General features: G+C 36.0%; 1 protein-coding gene across 1 annotated transcript in view; it reads left to right on the top strand.

Moving 5' to 3' along the window:
• The window catches only part of FRYL (FRY like transcription coactivator), a 248,563-nt gene that overhangs the window by 142,746 nt on the left and 83,251 nt on the right, over nucleotides 1–22,566 (top strand). The window contains exons 14-23 of the mRNA XM_007114521.4: nucleotides 5,358–5,461; nucleotides 5,661–5,769; nucleotides 7,544–7,630; nucleotides 10,077–10,248; nucleotides 10,756–10,888; nucleotides 13,197–13,304; nucleotides 17,265–17,502; nucleotides 18,932–19,117; nucleotides 19,381–19,467; nucleotides 21,108–21,376. Of these exons, the coding sequence (XP_007114583.2) occupies nucleotides 5,358–5,461; nucleotides 5,661–5,769; nucleotides 7,544–7,630; nucleotides 10,077–10,248; nucleotides 10,756–10,888; nucleotides 13,197–13,304; nucleotides 17,265–17,502; nucleotides 18,932–19,117; nucleotides 19,381–19,467; nucleotides 21,108–21,376 (1,493 nt within the window). The remainder of the gene's footprint in view (nucleotides 1–5,357; nucleotides 5,462–5,660; nucleotides 5,770–7,543; nucleotides 7,631–10,076; nucleotides 10,249–10,755; nucleotides 10,889–13,196; nucleotides 13,305–17,264; nucleotides 17,503–18,931; nucleotides 19,118–19,380; nucleotides 19,468–21,107; nucleotides 21,377–22,566) is intronic.

The raw sequence follows: 22,566 nt of genomic DNA on the forward strand, positions 1-22,566 counted from the left end.
TTTGTTAATAAATAAATTCCTTTGGAATTTCAGAGTATTAGTTAATCTTGTAAAACTCTCCAGATGCTTATTTTGTATTTTCTCTTGAGAAAATTCAGTAATGTTGGCTCAAGTCTGAATAATATGAAAAAAGCCTCGATAATAAAATATCAGTAAAAGCACATTTAGTGTTAAGTATGCCCAGCCGAATCTAAAAGTATGGTACTGGATCCACATAGATGTGAAAGCTCCTGAAATGATTCTGATTTGAATCAAGGGATAATTAATTGTTATTAACACTATTTGGCACATCTATGTCCAGTCTCTTAGGATTGAAAACAGAACTGTGAGATAGAAGGATCATTATCTGCCCAGGATGCTCTGCTGGCAGAATCTAACAGGATCTTCTTTTCTTCTGTGGATAGGACCACAGTTAATATCTGACACAGAACGTGGGACTATTCCTCATCTGCATGTCATGTGAATGCTTGATTTGAATACCATTTTGATACATAAGTGAATATATTTGAATATTTGCTTACATGTTATAGAAACATGCAGACATGGCATTTCATTTTCTGTTATTCCTCTAAGTTAGGGTTAAGACTGAAAAACTTAAACTTGGAAGACAATGAAACCAAGGCACAGAGAGATTAAATGAGTTGTCTCTGACCCTACAGCTCATCGTGATATTGTGAGAAATAGGACTGGCTTTTTTTTCTCACTTCAGGATTGATTCACTGGACAACGTTATCCTGTATATCTTTTTTTTTTAATGATTTTACATATCATTTTGAAAAATACTTTGATTTCTTAGTAAGGTGTACTAAAATATGTCTTTGAAAAATATTTTTGGCTATTTTCTTCCTAGATATACATACACTGATGTTATTCATATTTGGCTGAGAATTGATATATTCTCTTTGCTCTGTTTATGAAAATTCCCAGGACCAATCAAGCTGGTTAAATTCTTTATGTCGTGCAACCAGAAAATAAGTTTTATTTAAGTACATTATATTGTTTCTGTCCTTATTTTGATAATTCATACAGATTTAGGTACTGAAAGGGAATTGATCATTTTCTGGGTAGTATGATTCTTCAAACTTTTAATAACATATTTTAAGACACACATTTAAGTGTTTCTGGAAGTTTGCTTTGTTTCATGACAATTCATACTTTTCTGTTGCTTGTTGGAATGTTTTTATATATATACGTTTCCACCTAACATATTTGCAGTTCTTTCGCAGTACTTTAACTTTTTTTTTTTTTTTGGCTTAAGGCTTTCATTTAAAATGCTCTGTTTCCTTTGAACCCTTACCTCCTGTTAAATATTTCTGGCATATTGTCCATTTTCATTAATGGCTGTGTCAATCTGCCAGGCTAAGGGAGATAAGAGCCACTTAGCATGAATATTTGGAATATAGTTGTCTTGACCATTAACCTTTAACTTACATTAAGGCTCTATTCAGCAGAAATTTTATGACTTGGTTCCTGCTTGTTAAGTTTTAGATACTGTGGCTATGCTACATAGTTGAGGTAAGGAGTCGAGCATTCAGGGAAAAACTATGCTAATTATCTGTTGTGACAGGTATAATTTATTTGTTTTGTATACAGGAAAAATTGGTACAAGATAAAGGTCTTACCTAAATTGATTTTGTTTTGAGATTCAAGTAATCTCTTGAGTTCAAAAAATCTGTAACACTTTTCCATTTATTAGACCTACTACTCCTTAAAATAGATTTTTATTAGTATTTATTATAGGCTAGATTCTCTAAGTACAGTATCTCATTTAATTCTTACTATAACTGAGGCTGAAAGAAGATAAATAAGTAACCCAAGTTTAGGGAGCCAAAAAAGTGATAGAGATAGGATTTGCATCTAATCCATCCAGTTCAATAAAATTTGCTCTTTCTGGTCTACCATGTTACCTTTTAATGTACTATAAGGAATGTTGCTTTTACTGAGTATTTTTAAAAATATTTTTGGCTATAATTCTGGGATAGTAAAAAGGCATTATTCCCTAGAGTCATAAGAATAAATATGATAAATTTTCAAGGCACTTTAAGATACCGCACAATTTTTTAAAAATTACCATACTAGTTTCTAAAGTTGGTGACCATGAAAAATGAGCATTAGTCTGTAGGTCCATAAATAGCGTGAGAGAACATCGGTTTATTTTCACCGAAAGTGTTAAATCTGCTGTTTTTGTCCCAAACATAATTTGGTAGTTTCCCATTCCCCTGTCTTTATGTCAAATAAGGTCATTATGTGAAAAATGATTTTAAATTTTCTAAAGAATAATTGAGAGAGAGAGAGAGGAGTAAGAGTAGATGCCATGTAAAAATAATTTAGATTTTTTTTTCTACAATGTATGCTTATTTTCTTTTAAAAATTGAAACTTATCTGAAATCAAATGCAGTACTTTTAGAGGAAAAATTAGATAGTTAAAAATTTATCTATTTTCTCTCAGTTTGAGTGTTGTAGATGTATCCCATGATGCCCAAATTATAGAATTTTTTTTTCTTCAGTGATTCTAGCCACTGTCTTGGACATTTCAAATTTCTTCTAAATAGAGACCTTGGTGAAGAGCTGTCTTGTTTTGTGCTTATTTTCATCTAACATGCATGTGCTGCATCTCATGTTTATGTTTGCTGTCTCACATTGCTTTATTTAGATGCCATCTAACAACAGTATCAGAAAACAAATAGAAACACTCCAGGTGAGTCGTGTTGATGTTACAAAGTAAAATATTGCTTTATCTCCTTTAAGTGTGGCTTTTTTCCCCCTTTACCCATGGCTGCGTTGCATGTCCAACGTATTTATTTAAGCCTGCTTCTCGTATTGTAAAAGAAGAGCAGCACACAGCAGGAACATTCTACCGAAAGTTTAATATTAATGTGGTTCCAAGAAGATGAATTTAAGAGAGAGAAGTGATACCGAATGTTGATTTTTAACCATAATCTTCAGTTTTAAAATATTCTGTTTAATTAAAATTATCTATTATAAATGATGCTTTTTGTAACATTTTCCAATGAAATTCAGGAGACAGTAGCTCAGATTTTGAATATGATTTTGATGCAACACTTTAAAACTTCAATCCTACTGGTTTGAGTTTTTTTTTTTGCGGTACGCGGGCCTCTCACTGCTGTGGCCTCACCCGTTGCGGAGCACAGGCTCCGGACGCGCAGACCCAGCGGGCATGGCTCACGGGCCCAGCCGCTCCGCGGCATGTGGGATCTTCCCGGACCGGGGCACGAACCTGCGTCCCCTGCATCGGCAGGCGGACTCCCAACCACTGCGCCACCAGGGAAGCCCTGGTTTGAGTTTTAAACAAATCTTTTGTTGTTGTTGTTCACAGTAGGAAAAAAAGGAAGAAACATTAAAATGATTGCTGCCAAAGAGCATATTTGCCTGACATCAAAACTGTATTATTTAAAATAGATAAGTAATAAGAACCTGCTGTTAAAAAAAAGAAAGAAAAAAGAATTAAAAAACACTGTATTGTACATTAATATTACTGGATTTTATTAATGTAATCTGATTATTCAAATTAGACCAAAATTGTAACTAGGGAATTATGTATCTTTGTTTAAGGATCAGATCAATTTAGGATGTTTTCATTATTCAGAGATATATATAGCAGCATTGCAGTTACCGAATAAACAATTATATAATTTTTATCTTTTCTGGAATTGTTCATTATAAAATAAGTCTGCTTTGTAAAACATAGTAGTCCATCTTGGAAAGTTTGAAAATCAAATTTTATTTCATGCCAGATACCTCAGCACATAAGATAATCCAGATACTTTATTAACAATTTATATGAGAAGAATTTTTATGTGGAATTGGACTTAAATATTTCTATTATATAATTTATTATATGTTAATTTGTAGTATTCATATTTTGAAAAGATAATTTATGTGAAAGTATTATTTGGAGTGTACATAAAACTAATTGAACTCATATTTTGACATTTGAGACCTTGCATTTAAGTGATAGAAAAGAAAGTACTACAGAAAGCTTGGTTGTTATATTAGTAAGATATATTGTGTGTAACTTTATATGTTACTTTAGTTACATTAGTAACAAATTAATAGAAAACTACTTGGGAAGTGTATTTGAAATTTCTAATTGTGGATTTGGCAGTAGAAGGAGAGACGGACTTTGAGACTCTGACCAGCTGAATAGTTGATACTCCATTCTGAATTATATCAAATTTTCATATACATAGATGTGCAAAATTATATTTTCTAGTGGTTGTCTTTTTTAAAAACATGTCCAGTGGTAATCTTGTTGCATTGCTTTTAATCATACGTAGTATATGTCTATTATTCTGTAGTCTGAGAAAGCATAAAATAGAATGGTAAATTACTTAGTATTTAAAAACTCCCTTTTGTCCATTGTTATATATAAAATTATTGTTTAACAATAAGAAATCTCTCAAACCAGATTAAATAAATGCTAATTTATAGCCCTAAATGCATCCTACAACTAATTAACAGATGCATAAAGAGTTTCTCCTACTAAAGGTGATTATTAGCTAATTTTCAAAATTTACAATTAAATCTCATTACATGTCTCTTGTCATTTAAGAACTTCACTTTTTATAATAGCTAGTATGAAGAAAAGGTTTGCTGATCAAATTGCGATTGAAATGTATACTTTTCTGATTTTGAATAATAATGTTCTAATTCTAAATTTAAAAATTAAAGGCAAACACCTGACACTTACTGAGCATTTAACGTGTGTCAGGCAGTGTTCCAAGTGCTTTTCACGTAATAACTCCCTTAATCTGCGAGGTAGGTACCGTGTTATCTCCATTTTAGAGCTGAGGAAACTGTTTCACCAACTGATCCAAGGATGGGGTTTGGCCAGTCATTCCTAATTTCAGAGTCTGTGCTCTTAACCCACCATTCCATCTTCCTTCTTTTAAGTATAATCACTCAATAATATTTTGCATTATTCCATAAGTGCAAATATCTATAACAACATTTGGTGTTCTAAATTTTAACTGTGTATGAGCTGCAATGAATTACAGCAAAGAGGAGCAATCCTTTCATCATTGTTTCAGTATTGTTGTGTGTCCTATTTACCATCAGGTAAGTTGAAGTGTGTATAATTTCAGAGTTCTTAGAAATACTAATAGTATTTTGTTTTGAGAATATAAGGGATGGCTCAATTTCCTTATTTATGGTTGCTTTTGAGCTCTCTGTACTTACCGTATACCAAATATATACTTACATATTTAAACCTGTTTTAGGTTGAATAAAGAAGGGAATGGAGAGGGCTTTTAGTTGTTGACAGAGAATATAATCTTAAATTATTGCAAGTACTTTGATAAATAAACTTATTCTTATTCTCTTTTGTTTCTAAACAGAATAAAGATCCTAAAATGTCTCGAGTTGCACTGGAATCTTTGTATAGATTGTTGTGGGTCTATGTAATTAGAATAAAATGTGAAAGCAACACTGTAACTCAAAGGTGAGTGCCTTTGTTTTAAAGCATATTTAAAATAACATCTTGGTAAAAAATGCCACACTGATGAATTTTAGTTAACATTACAAATACCTCGAGGAGGAATATGAATTATCTTGACATATTATGAAGGATGGGAAGGATATTTTGCTAATGTTTTGTTGATTTCATTCTCTCATTATGACTAAATCTTTTTTCCCTACAGTCGTCTTATGAGCATAGTGTCAGCACTTTTCCCAAAAGGGTCACGTAGTGTGGTTCCTCGTGATACACCTCTCAATATATTTGTGAAGATTATTCAGTTCATTGCTCAGGTGAGTGCCTCACCTCGTAATACCTATATACATGTAAATTGTAAGAGTAACTTAGAGTCATAGAATTTGTTACACATCTAAAAGCATGATAACAAAACATTTATTAATACTGAATAGTGAAAAAAGTATGCTTTAAAAAGTAAAAAATAAATGATGCTAATGATTTTTGTGTGTGTGCAAAATACATTTAGATGATTGATCTACACACTTGGAAAGGAGACTCACAGGAGGAGACAATTTAGGAAGAGTCAAGAAAATGTCTCATAATCCTCCTCTTGTCTTTTTACTAATTAGTTCCTGAGTGTCTTGAAAGATTTTGGAACGTTGTTTTCATAGCCTGCATTAATCTAGGTTCTCAGGTACAGACACTAGAGTCCGTGGTAGGTTGTTGAACCCAAAGGAGTCTTTTAAGGAATAGAGGTCGTTCACAGAATCACTCATAGGACGGAAGAAACAGATTCTAGCCGAAATGGAAATCCAGAGGAAACTACGCCATCGGGCTATCAAGGAAGCTGCTGCCTCTGCCACAGTCAAAAACCTGCCAAATTAGGAAGTGCCCCAGGCGTTTCAGAATCATGTTTCCACCACAGTCCCCACCAGTGGAATAGATTCCTTTCTCCCTGTCCTCCCCCTCCTCCTCCCGTTCCCCAGTTCCCAAGGGTTCCCGTGAGTATATCACTTGACTGGGTCTCAGTCACATCCTGAAGCCTATTGTCCAAAGGCATCCTGGGAAATATCATTTTAGCTTTCTAGCCTCTGCAGTAAAGGAAGGTTTATTTGAAGAGGATTAAATGGGGGCTGAGTAAGCAAATCCGTGGCTCTGGTCACATTCTCTTTTGGGACATCAGCCCTGGAGAAGCATAGGTAGGGTTACCTTCTCAATTTGGGAAAAGCACTTAGGTTCCAGAATGTTCATTGAGTTCTCTTTGAACTAAAACTATGATAATGAAGATGACCCATAATGTAATTATTTTTGACAATGGAGAAATAAGGAATATTTATTTATTTATTTATTTTTAATTTTTTTTTTTTTTTGCGGTATGCGGGCCTCTCACTGTTGTGGCCTCTCCCGCCGTGGAGCACAGGCTCCGGACGCGCAGGCTCAGCGGCCATGGCTCACGGGCCCAGCCGCTCCGCGGCATGTGGGATCTTCCCAGACCGGGGCATGAACCCGCGTCCCCTGCATCGGCAGGCAGACTCTCAACCACTGCACCACCAGGGAAGCCCAAACCAATCATTTGATAATTAAATCATGTATCTATAATCATATACTTTTAACATTAATTCATATGTATTTTTCTTTTGTCCAACTAGGTTCAGGAACTTCTTGTGGACACAGACCTGTATTGTTGCCATTATTTGTATAATTCTTAACATGATACCTAACTTATACAGGCAGACCCTTGTATTATTGCGCTTTGCTTTATTGTGCTTTGCAGATATTGCCTTTTTTTTTTTTTTTACAAACTGAAGGTTTGTGGCGACTGTGTTGTTAGATGATGGTTAGTGTTTTTTAAGCAATAAAGTATTATTTAGTTAAGGTTGTACATTGTTTTCTTAGGCATAATGCTATTGTATATATTGTACAGTTAATAGACCACAGTATAGTGTAAACATAACTTTTATATGCACTGGGATACAAGAAAATTAGTGTGACCTGCTTTATTCCGATTTTGCTTTATTGCGGTCTGGAACAAAACCCACATTATCTCCAAGGTATGCCCATAGCAGTAGAAAGTTATAAGGATTTATTGATTTTTTTTTTTTTCTCTAGGAACGTTTGGATTTTGCAATGAAAGAAATAATATTTGATCTTCTCAGTGTTGGAAAATCTACCAAAACTTTCACCATTAATCCAGAGGTAAAAAAATTATAATGTAGTAATTTACTATCCTATACAATTAAAAAAAAGTTTTTTTTAAGCACAATTTCTGGAATCGAACTCTTAGGCTCAAATCTCTAGTTAAAGACAAATTAAGATAAATGTTATTTCCTACTTCTTTGGCCTTGTTATTCCCTTGTAAACTCCTACTCATCCTTTAGATATAAAATTTTCAGATTGTTTAAGAATATTTTTTGAAGTAATTGCTTATTGGAATTTAATGACACTGGAGAATGTAAAAAGACAAAATAAGTGGTATATTTTCTCTTATTTCTTTTAAATTACTGTGCTGGTCCTCCTCATAATCAAATCCCAAGATATATATTTATGTAGTTAACAAATGAACTCGAAAGTTATTGAAGCTTTTTATTTGTAGGATTTTTAAGATAGGTTAATAATTTTTTCCAAATTTTTAAAGTGAGCAGAAAAGACGTTTTATAGATGACATGCTTAACCTGGTTCTCAGCAACAAAAATCACATAATGAAAGACGTTTTCTTGATCATCCGTTTTCAAAAATATTCTCTTCCTTGAACAAGTTTATTTCTGAAATTAAGTTTTTTCCTCACTGAAACGCTCATACTAAGAGTAGAAAAAATGTCAATTGTGCCATTTTGTTGTTTTTCTACAGGCTTACTTTATTAGGATTCTCTTCAGTCTGTATTTTCTTTTCAGGAATCTTTTTAAGCTTGTGAGAGCTAGTTTAGTTAAAGCCAGATAAAATTATCTATTAATCCACTTAATCAAATCAAGCAAATTGCAATACACTGGAAGAATGAATAAGTGAGGACACCTCTGTGAACCACAGTACACTGTGGAATTTTCCCACTCCCTTCAAGATGTCTTCTATGACTATGTGAAATGACCATCTGATATTAGACTAATATCACCAGTCTTATGTCATATGTAAAGAGGGGTAAATCTTAAACCCTTGATCTTATTTAGATAAAAAATATATAAACAAAAGTTTTATTTTCTCCCTGTATTCCCGTGAACCATCTTACAAACCCACTGGGATGCATATACCCATTTTAGAGACCACTGGTGTAGGTCATAACTAATGACAGCATGGGCTAAGATGGTGTGGTGTGGATAGAGAGAAGATCATTTACTGAGAAAAGAAACACTGAGAAGATACTGAGTTTGGCGGGGAAGAGGGCATTTGGTTTGAACATGGCAAATCTGAGGCATCTTTCTGACATCCAAGTAGAAGTGTCAAATTGGTCTGAGGGTCCAAGTTGAGAGGAGAAGTAAGGCTTAAAATTAGCAGGCGGGCTTCCCTGGTGGCGCAGTGGTTGAGAGTCCGCCTCCCGATGCAGGGGACACGGGTTTGTGCCCGGGTCCGGGAAGATCCCACATGCCGCGGAGCGGCTGGGCCCGTGAGCCATGGCCGCTGAGCCTGCGCGTCCGGAGCCTGTGCTCCGCAACGGGAGAGGCCACAGCAGTGAGAAGCCCGCGTACAAAAAAAAAAAAAAAAAAAAAAAATTAGCAGGCGATCTGGTATGGGTGGTAATTGAAGCCATGTAAATACATGAAATTACTTTGGGAGAGAATACATAATGATAGGAAAAGGCAGCCTAGGAACTTGCCTTGAAGCAGTCTAACATTTAATATTCAGATAAAGGAGGGTAAATTTGAAACGTGGACAGAGATGACACAGTCAGCTGTGGCACAGATGTATCCAAGGAAGGGAGGGTTTCAGGGAAGAAGGAATATTTGACAGTGTCCCATGCTGCTGGAAAGTCAAATAGGATGCAGGAAAAATGCCCACTGGTTTGAGCAGTATTGTCAGTGATGAGTGAGAGGGAAGTATTATGGGGAGGGCTCATTGCATTAAGATAGTTGAGTATAGTTAACAGGAATCAGATATATTCAGTTAAAAGGGAAATGTTGATGATGCAAGAAAGAGAAGGGATAATTGATAGTGTAATTTCCTGATCATGCAAGAGCAGATGGGATTCTAATAACTAGGGACACCAGCACCCTTCGACTGTAACAGGAGCAAAGTAGAGGAAGAAGAGGTGCAGATATAAGTAGATGAGTGTGTTTTGTAGTGAGAGATTGAGGAAGGTTGATGGTTTTTTTTCTGACTGTGAAGTGGGTGACAGATCATCTGCTTCTAGAGGGGAGAGTATGTTATCAGGGTAGGAGAGTTGAGGAAGGGATGGAAGAGGTTTGAAATAAGCTAGAACATAAGAGAGCCAGATGACCTCATAAGTGAATGGGTGGCACTTGGGAATTTGGTATTAAAGCAAACTGCAGTGCCTGGGCTAGTTAAAAAAAATGTTGGACAGAAAGGTTTGTGTTTCTTCTGTCCTCCTTCCTCCTATCCCCCAGTGTTATTTGATGAGATATTTTTAGCATGAAAAAAAAAAGGAATTTTCTGACACTCTGACTTCTTTATTTTGAAACTTTTTTCTCTGAAGAGAATGAACATAGGCCTCAGAGTCTTCCTTGTAATAGCGGACAGTTTGCAGCAGAAAGATGGTGAGCCGCCAATGCCAACAACGGGAGTTATTCTTCCCTCAGGAAACACTCTGCGTGTAAAGAAAATTTTTCTCAATAAAACCTTGACAGATGAAGAGGCAAAAGTCATAGGTTAGTGTTAACTGGAATAAGTAAATAATACAGTTTAATATTCTTTTGTGAAAGGTTATGATCAAATCTAAAATGTAAATATATTTGCCTGTCTAAATGTATACATACATGTATATATTTGCCTATGAAAGTATATATTTGCCTGGTTATTCCAGTGTACAGAGTGATTCAAAAATGAATACTTTTTTTATAATATCCATAAGTTGTTATGTTAAAAGTCTTCTGGTTAAATATTTTCTCACATGATACTATTCGCTGCATTTTGTCCTTCCTTCAAATTAATTTCAGTTGTGTGCATAATTTTTACACATTTTCTCCAATATACTGAAGCAGATTATCAGGGAGAATAGTATGTCAAAGTCAGAACTCCTTCCTTTGTAACATAAATAAGCTAAATGTAATTTAAAGGTTGATAGGCTTTTATTTTTTTACAGAAAATAACTGTAACTATTCTTTATCTAATTTTTGACATTTTATAACTGTGAAGTTCCCCCCCACCCCCCCCAGGAATGTCTGTTTACTACCCTCAAGTGAGAAAAGCGTTAGACAGCATTCTCAGACATTTGGACAAAGAAGTTGGGAGACCAATGTGTATGACTAGTGTGCAGATGTCTAATAAGGAGCCTGAAGATATGATTACGTATGTAGTCAATTATTTCTCTTCATTGCTATTTCAGTTTTCATAAGTAAAGTGGGTCGATTCTTGCTTGTTTCCTTCCTTGTTTCCTTCCTTCCTCTTCTGGAGTTCGCCCCTATTGCCATCTGCGGCAGTTTTTAATACAGCGATTCCTCCCACAGGCTCCGTTTTACTCTTTAAAGTGCTGTCAAACCAGTACAGATAGCAAAGGTCATCCTGGATCCGTCCAGTTTGTTGTCAGTGATGAGGCCTTATACTTACTCTGTGAGTGAGAGATAAATGCTTGTGACCCCAGATGTGTGTGGACATGGCTGGTTTATTAAGTCAAACAAATGCTCTTATTTCCAGAGCCTTGTTCAACAACAAAAAAAACCCCTGAAAATCTCCTGGGAACTGAGGGTACAGAGGGGAACAACGTATGAGTGGCTTTTTGTGTGAGAAACTGTACCTCATCTCACCCCCATCCCACTCTGCCAGCACTGCTTGTCAACCCATGCTTTTTTCCCTTACTGTTAGGGACTTCCTCCTCATGAAGATATATTTTATGGCAATAACTTCTTTTACTTGCTAGGAAGTATCTACGTATTCTTTATAAGTGGGCTTTTTTTAAGGTGTTAATATCTGCATTGTACATCTTAGATAACCAAATTGGATATTGGATCTCTCAGTTAATGCATAGTTACTGTATACTAGAAAATGTTAATATCTCTGAGAGTTTCTCTAATGCGAAGTTTTTTTTCCTGCATTACTTCCTCTGGAAAGTCTTCATCCTTTTTGTCACACTTTCCTCGTTTCTGCCTGTAAATTTGCCCTCACTGAGTTCCTCTGGCTGTGTATGTAGCGTCTGCAATGACAGCAGTGTCAGCATTGCCCAGTCAGCTAGTTCCTCTGTAACTCCATTAATGTTTGATTCATAATGGGTTGACCAAAAAGTTCGTTTGGGTTTTTCCATAAGATGTCACAGAAAAACCCAAACAAGCTTTTTGGCCAACCCAATATTTCACTTCCAGTATTCACTTTTCCTTTCTTTGCTGTACTTTAATCTTTGTTGGCCAGTTTCCTCTTTTGATTATACATTTTTGTCAAATGCCACCTGAGTTTACCCCTGGAGACAAGGAATCGACACAACTACATAATTTGCCATGTATGTGTGAACCGAATAACAGATGTGCAGTGACCAATCACAACAGACTTTGAAAAAATTAATGTGATTAAATCACTGGTTATGGTACATATCTGGTTTTTACGTCCTGATTTGTGCACTGAGGAGCTAATAGGGAAGCATGGCTATACAATTACTTACAGTTGATGGTAACGGAAAATTGAACCACATTGTTGGAGACTGGTATTATTTAACTAAACTGTGGTAACTGAAATTCATTCATGTTGGAACCAAGCTGAGAAAACTGACTGTATATAAAATCACTAAAAGTAAGTAGTAGGTCCATTGCCATGATAATGGATACTGAGCCGAAAACTCTTAAAACATCCAAATTCTTGTCTATATAAGAATTATTTTATTGGGCCAATTGAAGAATAACTTGGGTAAAATAAATTAACAGCTTTCCCTTGAAATGTGGACCAAAATAAAAACCAGTATCTAAAAGGTTAGATATTTAAAATAAATAAAATTGAATAACTAGGGGAAAATACAGAAGAATTAAATTGTATCAAGCCTCTGGAGGAACCAGGATTTTCAAAACTTCACATATTTTATTACATAAGAATTTTAAATATGTGTGTGTGTGTGTGTGTGTGTGTGTGTGTACACATTCTGAAGTAAAATAAAAAGACAAGAAAAAACAACTCCAACAGTAGTATATGAGAGTGTCTGTTTTCTAAAACCCTTGTTAGTATATGATATTAAGAGAAAGAAAAAATTTTGTTGATTTTATAGACCCCCCCAAATAACTCATATTTGGTTATTTAATGTCAATTTTATTATTTTAATAATTAAATATTATCAAAGGTTAAATATTATATGTTTAATTCTGTTTGAAACAATTATAATATAAATAATTTACTTAAATAATACTTATTATTTAAGCATAATAGTTGTTATACTTGTTTTTAATTACTGAAAACCTTCTTTGCTGGCTACCTGTGTTTTTTTCCTGAATTATCCATATATTCTTTTCTGCATTTATAAACTGATAATTATTTACTGGATTTGTATATGCTCTTTTTATAATAAATACATTAAACTTTTGGAGGTGGGCTCATTTTCTGTAATAATTTTTCCAAGTTTGCGTTCATTGTCTGGTGTATGTAAGATTCTTCTTATTAAGTCCGCTTGTGATCTGTTTTTCAGGGGGGAAAGAAAACCCAAAATTGATTTGTTTAGAACTTGTATTGCTGCTATTCCAAGGTTGATTCCTGACGGTATGAGCAGAACTGACCTCATTGAATTGTTAGCAAGGTAAATGAGAATTACTGTTTATGAGGTTACCTTTTATCTCTTTAAATCTCTTTAAATTTCTCATGCACCCCTGTTACTATTATCACTAAAAAAAGTAGTGATAAAGTCATTTTTAATCCTTTATTTGATAACTTTCTGAACTCCCATTTTGTCTTTTACGTTTTGTTAACACTTTCTCCTCATTCATTTTTTGTTGTTGTTGTTGATGAAATTTAATCTCAAGATGTATTTAATGACTTTTATTTAATTTCATGGCAGAGAGGTCAAAGCCTTTCTTTCCCCAGGGAATGAGAGCAACGAATGACTTGATATCCTAAATGTGAAATCCTAAAAGTAGCTTTTTTTTTTAAACATCTTTATTAGAGTATAATTACTTTACAATGTTTTGTTAGTGTCTGCTGTATGACAACGTAAATCAGCTATACATATACATATATCCCCATATCCCCTCCCTCTTGCGTCTCACTCCCACCCTCCCTATCCCACCCCTCTAGGTGGTCACAAAGCACCGAGCTGATCTCCCTGTGCTATGCGGCTGCTTCCCACTAGCTATCTATTTTACATTTGGTAGTGTATTGGTATTTTAGTAGTGTATATATGTCCATGCCACTCTCTCTCTCTGGTAAGGGTCCCAACTTACCCTTCCCACTCCCCGTGTCCTCAAGTCCATTCTCTACATCTACGTCTTTATTCCTGTCCTGCCCCTAGGTTCTTCAGAACCATTTTTTTTTTTTTTTTTAGATTCCATATATATGCATTAGCATACGGTATTTGTTTTTCTCTTTCTGACTTACTTCACTCTGTATGACAGACTCTAGGTCCATCCACCTCACTACAAATAACTAAATTTCGTTTCATTTTATGGCTGAGTAATATTCCATTGTATATATGTGCCACATCTTCTTTATCCATTCATCTGTCGATGGACACTTAGGTTGCTTCCATGTCCTGGCTATTGGAAATAGTGCTTCAATGAACATTGGGGTGCATGTGTCTTTTTGAATTACGGTTTTCTCTGGGTATATGCCCAATAGTGGGATTGCTGGGTCGTATGGTAGTTCTATTTGTAGTTTTTTAAGGAACCTCCATACTGTTCTCCATAGTGGCTGTATCCATTTACATGCCCCACAGCAGTCCTCACTCATTTTTTAACTGTTAAAGTTCTTCTGGATTCCCCTACAAATCCTATTTTTAAATTCCTTGCCTTTCCATCTAGTACTGTTTCTTGGGACTTGTATACCATGTTGTCTCTTAACATATGGGCATTATTGGTGTATGACGGCCCCACTGGGCAATTAATTAGTGTGTTAACTCCTACAGTCATTTCTTTAGCACCTAGGGTGATAACCAGGTCTCATTTTCACTTTTTCTTCTTATTGCAGAGCCATAGCATTCAAGTTTTTATCTCTTTCCTCTACTAGGCTCTGTAAATGAGTAAATAACATGACATCCAAACTTAAATACCAGTTCCCCAAAATAATTCTAAGTTGAGGTGATGGCCTTTTGAAAAACCACTTCGTTGACACATAGTTGGGGATTCTCTTTAGATAAGGGGTCAGCAAACTTTTTTTCGTAAAGGACCAGATAGTAAATATTTTAAGATTTGCAAGTCACGTGGTCTCTGTCACAGTTCCTCATCTTTGCCACTGTAGTGCAGAAGTAGCCACCTGTGAAGGCTCCTGGCTGGATTTGGCCCTTGAGCCATAGTTTGCTGTCCCCAGCCTAAAGGGAAAACCAAGTGCAAAGGCTATCTGGGCAGTGATACTTGATCACATTGAAAGATTTTACTGCTCGCTGGGCACTTATCACTAAGTCTTAATTTAAATTCACAATGAATAAACAGTTAATAGACCACTCCAGCAACCTTGTCTATCTCCTTGAAAACACCTAGCATTTCACACACCCGCGCACTACCTATCCTCAGCGGTTGCGGGTTGCACTCAGGCCTTGAATGGTATTGGTCTCTTAGGATTACGAGAAGAAAGGGGTTACTTTGAAACTTTGAACCATGAGGTAAATTCATACCTTCCCACTCTGTCTCTTAACTCTTGCTGTAAATTAGATTGCGGAGTTACGAAGTTCTTGTCAGTGTTAGGGAGGGAAAATAAGTTTTAATTATTTATAATGCTATTCCTTGGGAAAGCAGTAAACAACTCTCATTCAATTCTGCTCTTACTCCTCCCACCTCAGTTTAACTCACCTACATCTTTGTGGACGGCAGTCCATATCCCCCACCAAAATGAAATTGCATCTCCAAGGGGCAGGGATAGAGGAGCCTTGTAGGGGAGCGAACATCTCGACAGTGATTGACAATTTGCTTTGCTGTTTATAATACTTTGCTTCTTTCCCCTGTGGTATTCACTTACCAATTAGTTTATTTTGGCAGAAAGAAAGATTCTAGGGTCTGCTTACTTTGTCCCCAACTCCTATCATTTGGAATTGTGATGTCTAAATCTTATTTACTTGGAAATAAAGTAAGCAAACAAACAAAGCAAAGATAACACTGTAAATTTGCAGACCTGTCTGCTGTCTCTAGGGAAGGTCAATTTGTTCTCCTGCCTTAAATTATTCAGGCACCATTCTCTTCATGGCTATACCCAGAGTCAGACAGATAGGTGTCAATTCGTGGATTTAAGGGATGTTAAAATGACCTTTAAAGCCAGCAACACAAAGTCAGTCACTCTCCTAGCCCACAGTATCGCCTTTGGTGCCACTATCAGAGACAGAACACTGGGCTAGAGACCCTTGATCTGACCCCACGTGGTACTTCCAGTGTGCTGCTCTAACTGCTGCTGCTTCGTGGCTCACTCCTAGGTCTCTGTAGCTGTAATACATTTTCTCCTCAGTCTCATGGTCAGTTGAATGTTGGCTTAGTGAAGACCAGAACTGAGCTCAGCAGGGCGAAGACTGTGATATCTCCTCTCACCTAAATCACACAGCCCTCTTCCTCTCTCATTGAGGATAACTCCATCTTTCCAGCTGCCCAAGCATGTAACTGTGGCATACTTTTTAATACACCTGCTTTTCTTTATTCATTCAGGCTCTTTCTAACTCTGATGCATGTGTCTTGATGGTCAATCATGAAAATAATACTCTTACAGCCCCAAACGGAAACTCATATTCATATAGCATTATATATTGGTAGCTTCACTGCTGCAGCCATGTTTTATGATTTTCTTGTTTATCATTCTCTTCTTTAAGTTCCATTAAAATCCTTTAACTAATATTAATTCATGTCCTCATATTGTATTGATGTCTTTAAAAGGTAATTATATATAACCTCTCCTATAATTTATTTAGACTTAAACTCTTGAAGACCTTATGGGTTAGTTTGACACTTTTTTTTTTTTCATTTTCTTTCTAGGCATACCCCATTTATGAAGTTACTCCTAAATTTATTCTCATTCTCACTGTCAAGAATTATTTCTGTTAAACTGATTCTATCTTGATTTGTTGTATTTCTTTCTTCACAATCAGCCATCTTATGTTTAACTGTAACCTCAGCAGCATGAAAGGAATGATAGAGATAAATCATGTCCTTTCCAGTAAAGGACTAAATAAATATAAGCTAGCGCTAAGGTATTATATGATTGGACGTAATTTTTGATTGATTATAGGATAACATATGGCATTTTAAGGATTAAAGAATTTTTTTAACGTAATTCTGGTTTGTCAATCTGTGTTTTCTAAAGTACAGCATTTGAATTATGATCAAAATTATTCTGAATTATAGTACAAGTACCAACTAATATTAGTAGATTGACGTGTGAATTTAAATAAATGAATATAGTTTAGCATAAGGATGAATATAGCACAAAAAGTGAACATTGGTTCCTATCTTCTTACTTCTTATGAACCAACTGAGAGGATATATTTTTTAAATTCTTAGTTTTACGTTTTAGATGATGAAACTCTTTGGAAGGTTTTTGAGGTTTGCTAATGGAATTTTGTTCTTGGTAGGCTCACAATTCATATGGATGAAGAACTACGTGCTCTGGCTTTCAATACTCTGCAGGCACTAATGCTTGATTTTCCAGATTGGCGGGAGGATGTTCTTTCAGGATTTGTTTATTTTATTGTTCGTGAAGTGACTGATGTCCATCCCACGCTTCTTGATAATGCCATAAAGATGTTGGTGCAATTAATAAATCAGTGGAAACAAGCAACCCAAATGCATAACAAAAACCAGGACTCACAGGTACCAAACTCTTTTGTAGTGTCTCTTTGTATGTGGTCAGTGGTAGATGACCAATGATGATGTTAAAACATACTGACTTTCTCAAAAACTAAAAGTTTTATTAGTTTTACTTCCTTTCAAAGTGTTTGTAATCCCTTAAGCAGAACTTTCCTATAGGTTATATATTAAATACATAACACTTGTGTGTCCAACCTTTCCAACTTTCTTTCTTTGGTAATAATTATTTTTAGTTTTAATTTTTATTTATTTATTTAAAAAAATATTTATTTTTTTATTTTTTGGCCACATTGGGTCTTCGTTGCTGTGCGCGGGCTTTTCTCTCTTAGTTGCGGCGAGCGGGGGCTACTCTTCGTTGCGGTGCATGGGCTTCTCGTTGCGGTGGCTTCTTGTGTTGCAGAGCACAGGCTCTAGGTGTGTGGGCTTCAGTAGTTGTGGCACATAGGCTCAGTCGTTATGGCTCGCAGGCTCTAGGGCACGCGGGCTTCAGTAGTTGTGGCACGTAGGCTCAATAGTTGTGGCTCACGGGCTCTAGGGCGCATGGGCTTCAGTAGTTGTGGCGCACGGGCTCAGTGGTTGTGGCACGTGGGCTCAGTAGTTGTGGCTTGCAGGCTCAGTAGTTGTGGCGAATGGGCTTTGTTGCTCCGCAGCATGTGAGATCTTCCTGGACCAGGGCTCGAACCCATGTCCCCTGCATTGTCAGATGGATTCTTAATCACTGAGCCACCAGGGAAGTCCCGGTAATAATTATTTTTAAATGAACATAGAAACTAGAGGCAATTCTAGCTCACATTTAGGTTGTTTCCAATATATTTAAAGCTGATATAATACAAAATTTTGGTAGCCTTTCAGTTGAGTTATTTGATTGTTTTATCAAAGGCATCAGTCCCCATTTCACATATACAGTATGTGTGCTTCTTAACCGTAAAAGGTTCTCAAATTATTGATTTGTGATAATGTGTTAAGTCATAGAATCTTGGAATATTAGAGCTAGATCATCTAAGCGAACCCAGCTTCTCAACCTTTAAAGAGCCTACAAATCACAGAGGCCTGAGAATCTCTCTTTTTAATGAGCTCCTAGGTGATGCCACGTTGCTGGTCCACACTTTGAGTACAAAGGATACCATCCAATCCCCTCATTTTCCATATAGAAATGTTAGGCCAATAGTGATTTTAAGTGTCAGCACTAAGGCTTTTACAAAGTAGCCAGAGAGTGATAGAACTTAGGTACAGAATTCCTGTTTAGACTGCCAGTTAAATGCTTTTTTCACTATGTCACTATGACATTTTTATAAATTAAATGTTCTTTAAATTTCTTGAGCTGAGACAGACATATAGCCATCATTTTTATGATTAACTTTACTCTTTAGTAATTGTTTTACTGGAATGTCTATACATACATATATTTTTTAACTTCTGTTTATTTTTCAAGCATGGTATGGTTAATGGAGCTTCTCATCCCCCTCCTCTGGAAAGGAGCCCGTATTCCAATGTATTCCATGTGGTTGAAGGGTTTGCACTTGTCACTCTCTGTAGCAGTCGACCTGCCACTAGGAGATTAGCTGTCAGTGTCCTTAGAGAAATACGGGCTTTATTTGCACTTTTGGAAATACCTAAGGTAAGATTTAGATATCTCATCCAGCTATCTAATGAAAGTACTTAAAAACTCCTTTTGTCCATCCTTATTCCATTTCTGTTTTTACCGTGCAGGGATGATTTACTTTATAACAAGATCTTTTTGACAGGGTCTAAGCTCACCCACCTGCCCTCGATTCCATTTGTAACAAATAGGGCTAAAGTGAGTTTTAATGTTTACCTAGGTTTGACGGCTTTTCTGAAACATTCCTAAACTTTTTTAGACATGTGATGTCTTTTTTATAGGGTGATGACGAATTAGCCATAGATGTGATGGACAGGCTGAGCCCATCCATTCTTGAGAGCTTCATCCATCTCACTGGGGCCGATCAGGTAACTTTAATGATTTTGTGCTATTCAGTCGTGTTTTGGAACTTAAGACATACATACATACATGAGTTTCTTTTACAAATGTCATGCATTAGAAAGTATTTTTGAAAATGGTAAAGTGCTTTAAAAATAAAAAATACTTTTTAAAAAGTGGCATACACACACACAAAGTGGCACTAGTTTATGCTATGGTCAGTACTCTTCCCACAGAAATAAAAATATTTTATCATTGTAAAATTCCAACCATTCCAATCTAAAAAGTTTCTCTTAAATCTGAAGCTGCTATCGACTACTGTTTGCTATTTATTGTGGTATATAATATTCTTGACCTATATATGCTGGTTAAAAGGCTATGGAGAGGGCTTCCCTCATGGCGCAGTGGTTGAGAATCCGCCTGCCGATGCAGGGGACGCGGGTTCGCGCCCCGGTCTGGGAGGATCCCACATGCCGCGGAGCGGCTGGGCCCGTGAGCCATGGCCGCTGAGCTCCCGCGTACCACAAAAAAAAAAAAAAAAAGGCTATGGAGAAAATTTTTGTTGAAATTCGAAGCAAAAAATTATGCTCTGCACCTTCAGTAAGTGTATTTGTTTGCTTTGTCACGTAAATTTAAGTGCATAGAGTAAATATATAGTATTTTATACCTGAGTCATATGTAATTTGACTCATTAAAATGAAGAAAAACACTTTGTCAACACATACATAAGAAAGCTGATGCCAACTTTCTTAGTTTGGCTTGGGGGAAGAAAAGGTCATATATCAAGATTTCAAAACTGATGTAAGAATAACCATCACACTTTACTACTTGAAATTATTTTCTTCCCATTTTGGAATACCTGGACAAGAGGTTTCTGTGCTTTCCACATAACACTTGGCTCTCATACCTCACGAGTTATGTGTAACCAAGAGAGATATTAATAAAATTTTATAAACCTAAGAGATGGTTATAAATCTGTTCAATTTAAAGCATTCTGTTTTAGATTATTAACCATGAATTGAGAAATGGATGGCTCTCTAGTGCCTAAAATAGTGCCTGACTCGGAGCAGGTACTTTATGAATATCTGTTGAATGATCGAGTGAATTGGGCCTCTGTTGAGTTTAAGACTCCGGTTTTTGTTGTTGTTTTGTTGTCGTTGTTGTTTGAATCATAAGTAATTTGCTCTGAAGGTAAGTCTTTATCTCTTCAGTATAAGAGCCTTTGAATATTATTGAGCAAATATTTGAGAATATGTACTTCTGGAGAGGAGCCCATTTCCCCATCTGTTCCACTTATGCATATATAGGGCACATCAGCATGAAAGTTAATGGTTCATTTTTGAGTTCTCTAGCAGCTTCATTATGCCCGTGAAAGCTGCATATTCATACATGAATTACATAAGTAGCGGTTCTTAAGCTTTTTGGTTTATGGATCCATTTTGAGACTAACACAAACTATGGAATCTCTCTCCAGAAAATTGCATGTACACATGTGCACAAAACAGCTTATATGCAGTTTCAGGAATTCTCTGCTCATATTACCCCTGTTTAAGAACCTCTGTTCTAGAAACTAGCAATAGGCCACTTAGAGTTAAAAGCAATTTATATGGCAAAACTTTGAAAGTTGTTGAAATATGCAATAATCAATTTTTTTTTTTCCTCTGCATAGACTACTTTGCTGTATTGCCCTAGCTCAATAGATTTACAGACATTAGCAGAATGGAACTCTTCTCCTATTAGCCACCAGTTTGATGTGATTAGTCCATCGCACATATGGATATTTGCACACGTGACCCAAGGCCAAGATCCATGGATTATAAGTCTCTCCAGTTTTTTAAAGCAAGAAAACCTTCCAAAACACTGCCCTACAGCTGTGAGCTATGCTTGGATGTTTGCATACACAAGACTTCAGTTGTTATCCCCACAAGTTGATATAAAGTAAGTTGTTTTTCTAGTGCAAGTTTTAAAATATATATACTGTCAGCCTTCATAAGGTATACATTTGAAAAGTTCTATAAATTGGAAATCCCATAAATAACATGCCATAACATACTGGTATGTGAAGAAGGGAGATGAAAGTTGTAAAGGATCCAGTCTCATTTTCCTTTCATTCTTTTCGTATAATTTGGTCTCACCAATTTGTAATCGTTCATTTACTTAATAACACACTGCTTGGTATGTAGTTTGTGACCAGTGAATGAAAGAATTAATGAGGAAATCATCCGAAGATGAATATGGATGTGAGTATAGATAAGTTTGTAGATAAAGGGTGAGAAGTGAAGGGAAACCCGAGTTCAGTGACCTTACTTTTCCTGACAACATTGTAAGGAAGGCCGTCCACTGTTAGGGATTCGTGATAATGACATTGGTTGTAGTTCTGAGGATAATGGTAAAGAGTTGGAGTAACTGGTGATGTGATGGAGAGTTGACCAAGGCTTTATAACTGCAGGTTAGTCTTGCTCTTAAATTTTAAAGAGAATTTATTTGAGTTTGAGTTCCTGATTTCACCTTATCCAATATGCTGTTGATCAGATTGCATGGCATGAGTCCTCCTATCATATAACTTGACCATATAAACCCAACACCTGGATAAACTTAACACCTTCAGCTCATATTAAAGCCTGCACAAACCTGGCTCCTCCAGTCTGTACTTTCTCCCTTACTTTCTATCAATGCTGTCCAGGTACTTTATGTTGGAACCAAAATAAACCTCTCAGAGTTCACTGAATGTGGTCTGCAGTGTCTATTCCGTGAGCTTTTGTTCACATGAACCTAGAATGCCTTTTGTTTTCTTTATGCCCTGCCCATATCTGATGCATCGCAAATTCCACCTTATTTTTAAAGCCTTCTCTTATATCTCCAACCCAGGGTAATTATTCCTTCTTTTGCATTTGTGTGTATCTATATATACATATATATATAAATATATATATACACACACACATATATTTTTTGTTTTTGTTATATATATATATATATATAGATTCTCAGGTATTGTGTATTGGATGCTGGTTTAAAGAAGATTGACACTTGCCACCTTGCGTAACACTTATGAACTTATTTAGTCTCCTTTAATTACCATATTTTAAATTATAAGCCCCTCTCCTACCACCATTCCCTATATCCCC

The sequence above is a fragment of the Physeter macrocephalus genome, chromosome 7 (genome assembly GCF_002837175.3).
Source record: "Physeter macrocephalus isolate SW-GA chromosome 7, ASM283717v5, whole genome shotgun sequence".
NCBI lineage: Eukaryota > Metazoa > Chordata > Mammalia > Artiodactyla > Physeteridae > Physeter > Physeter macrocephalus.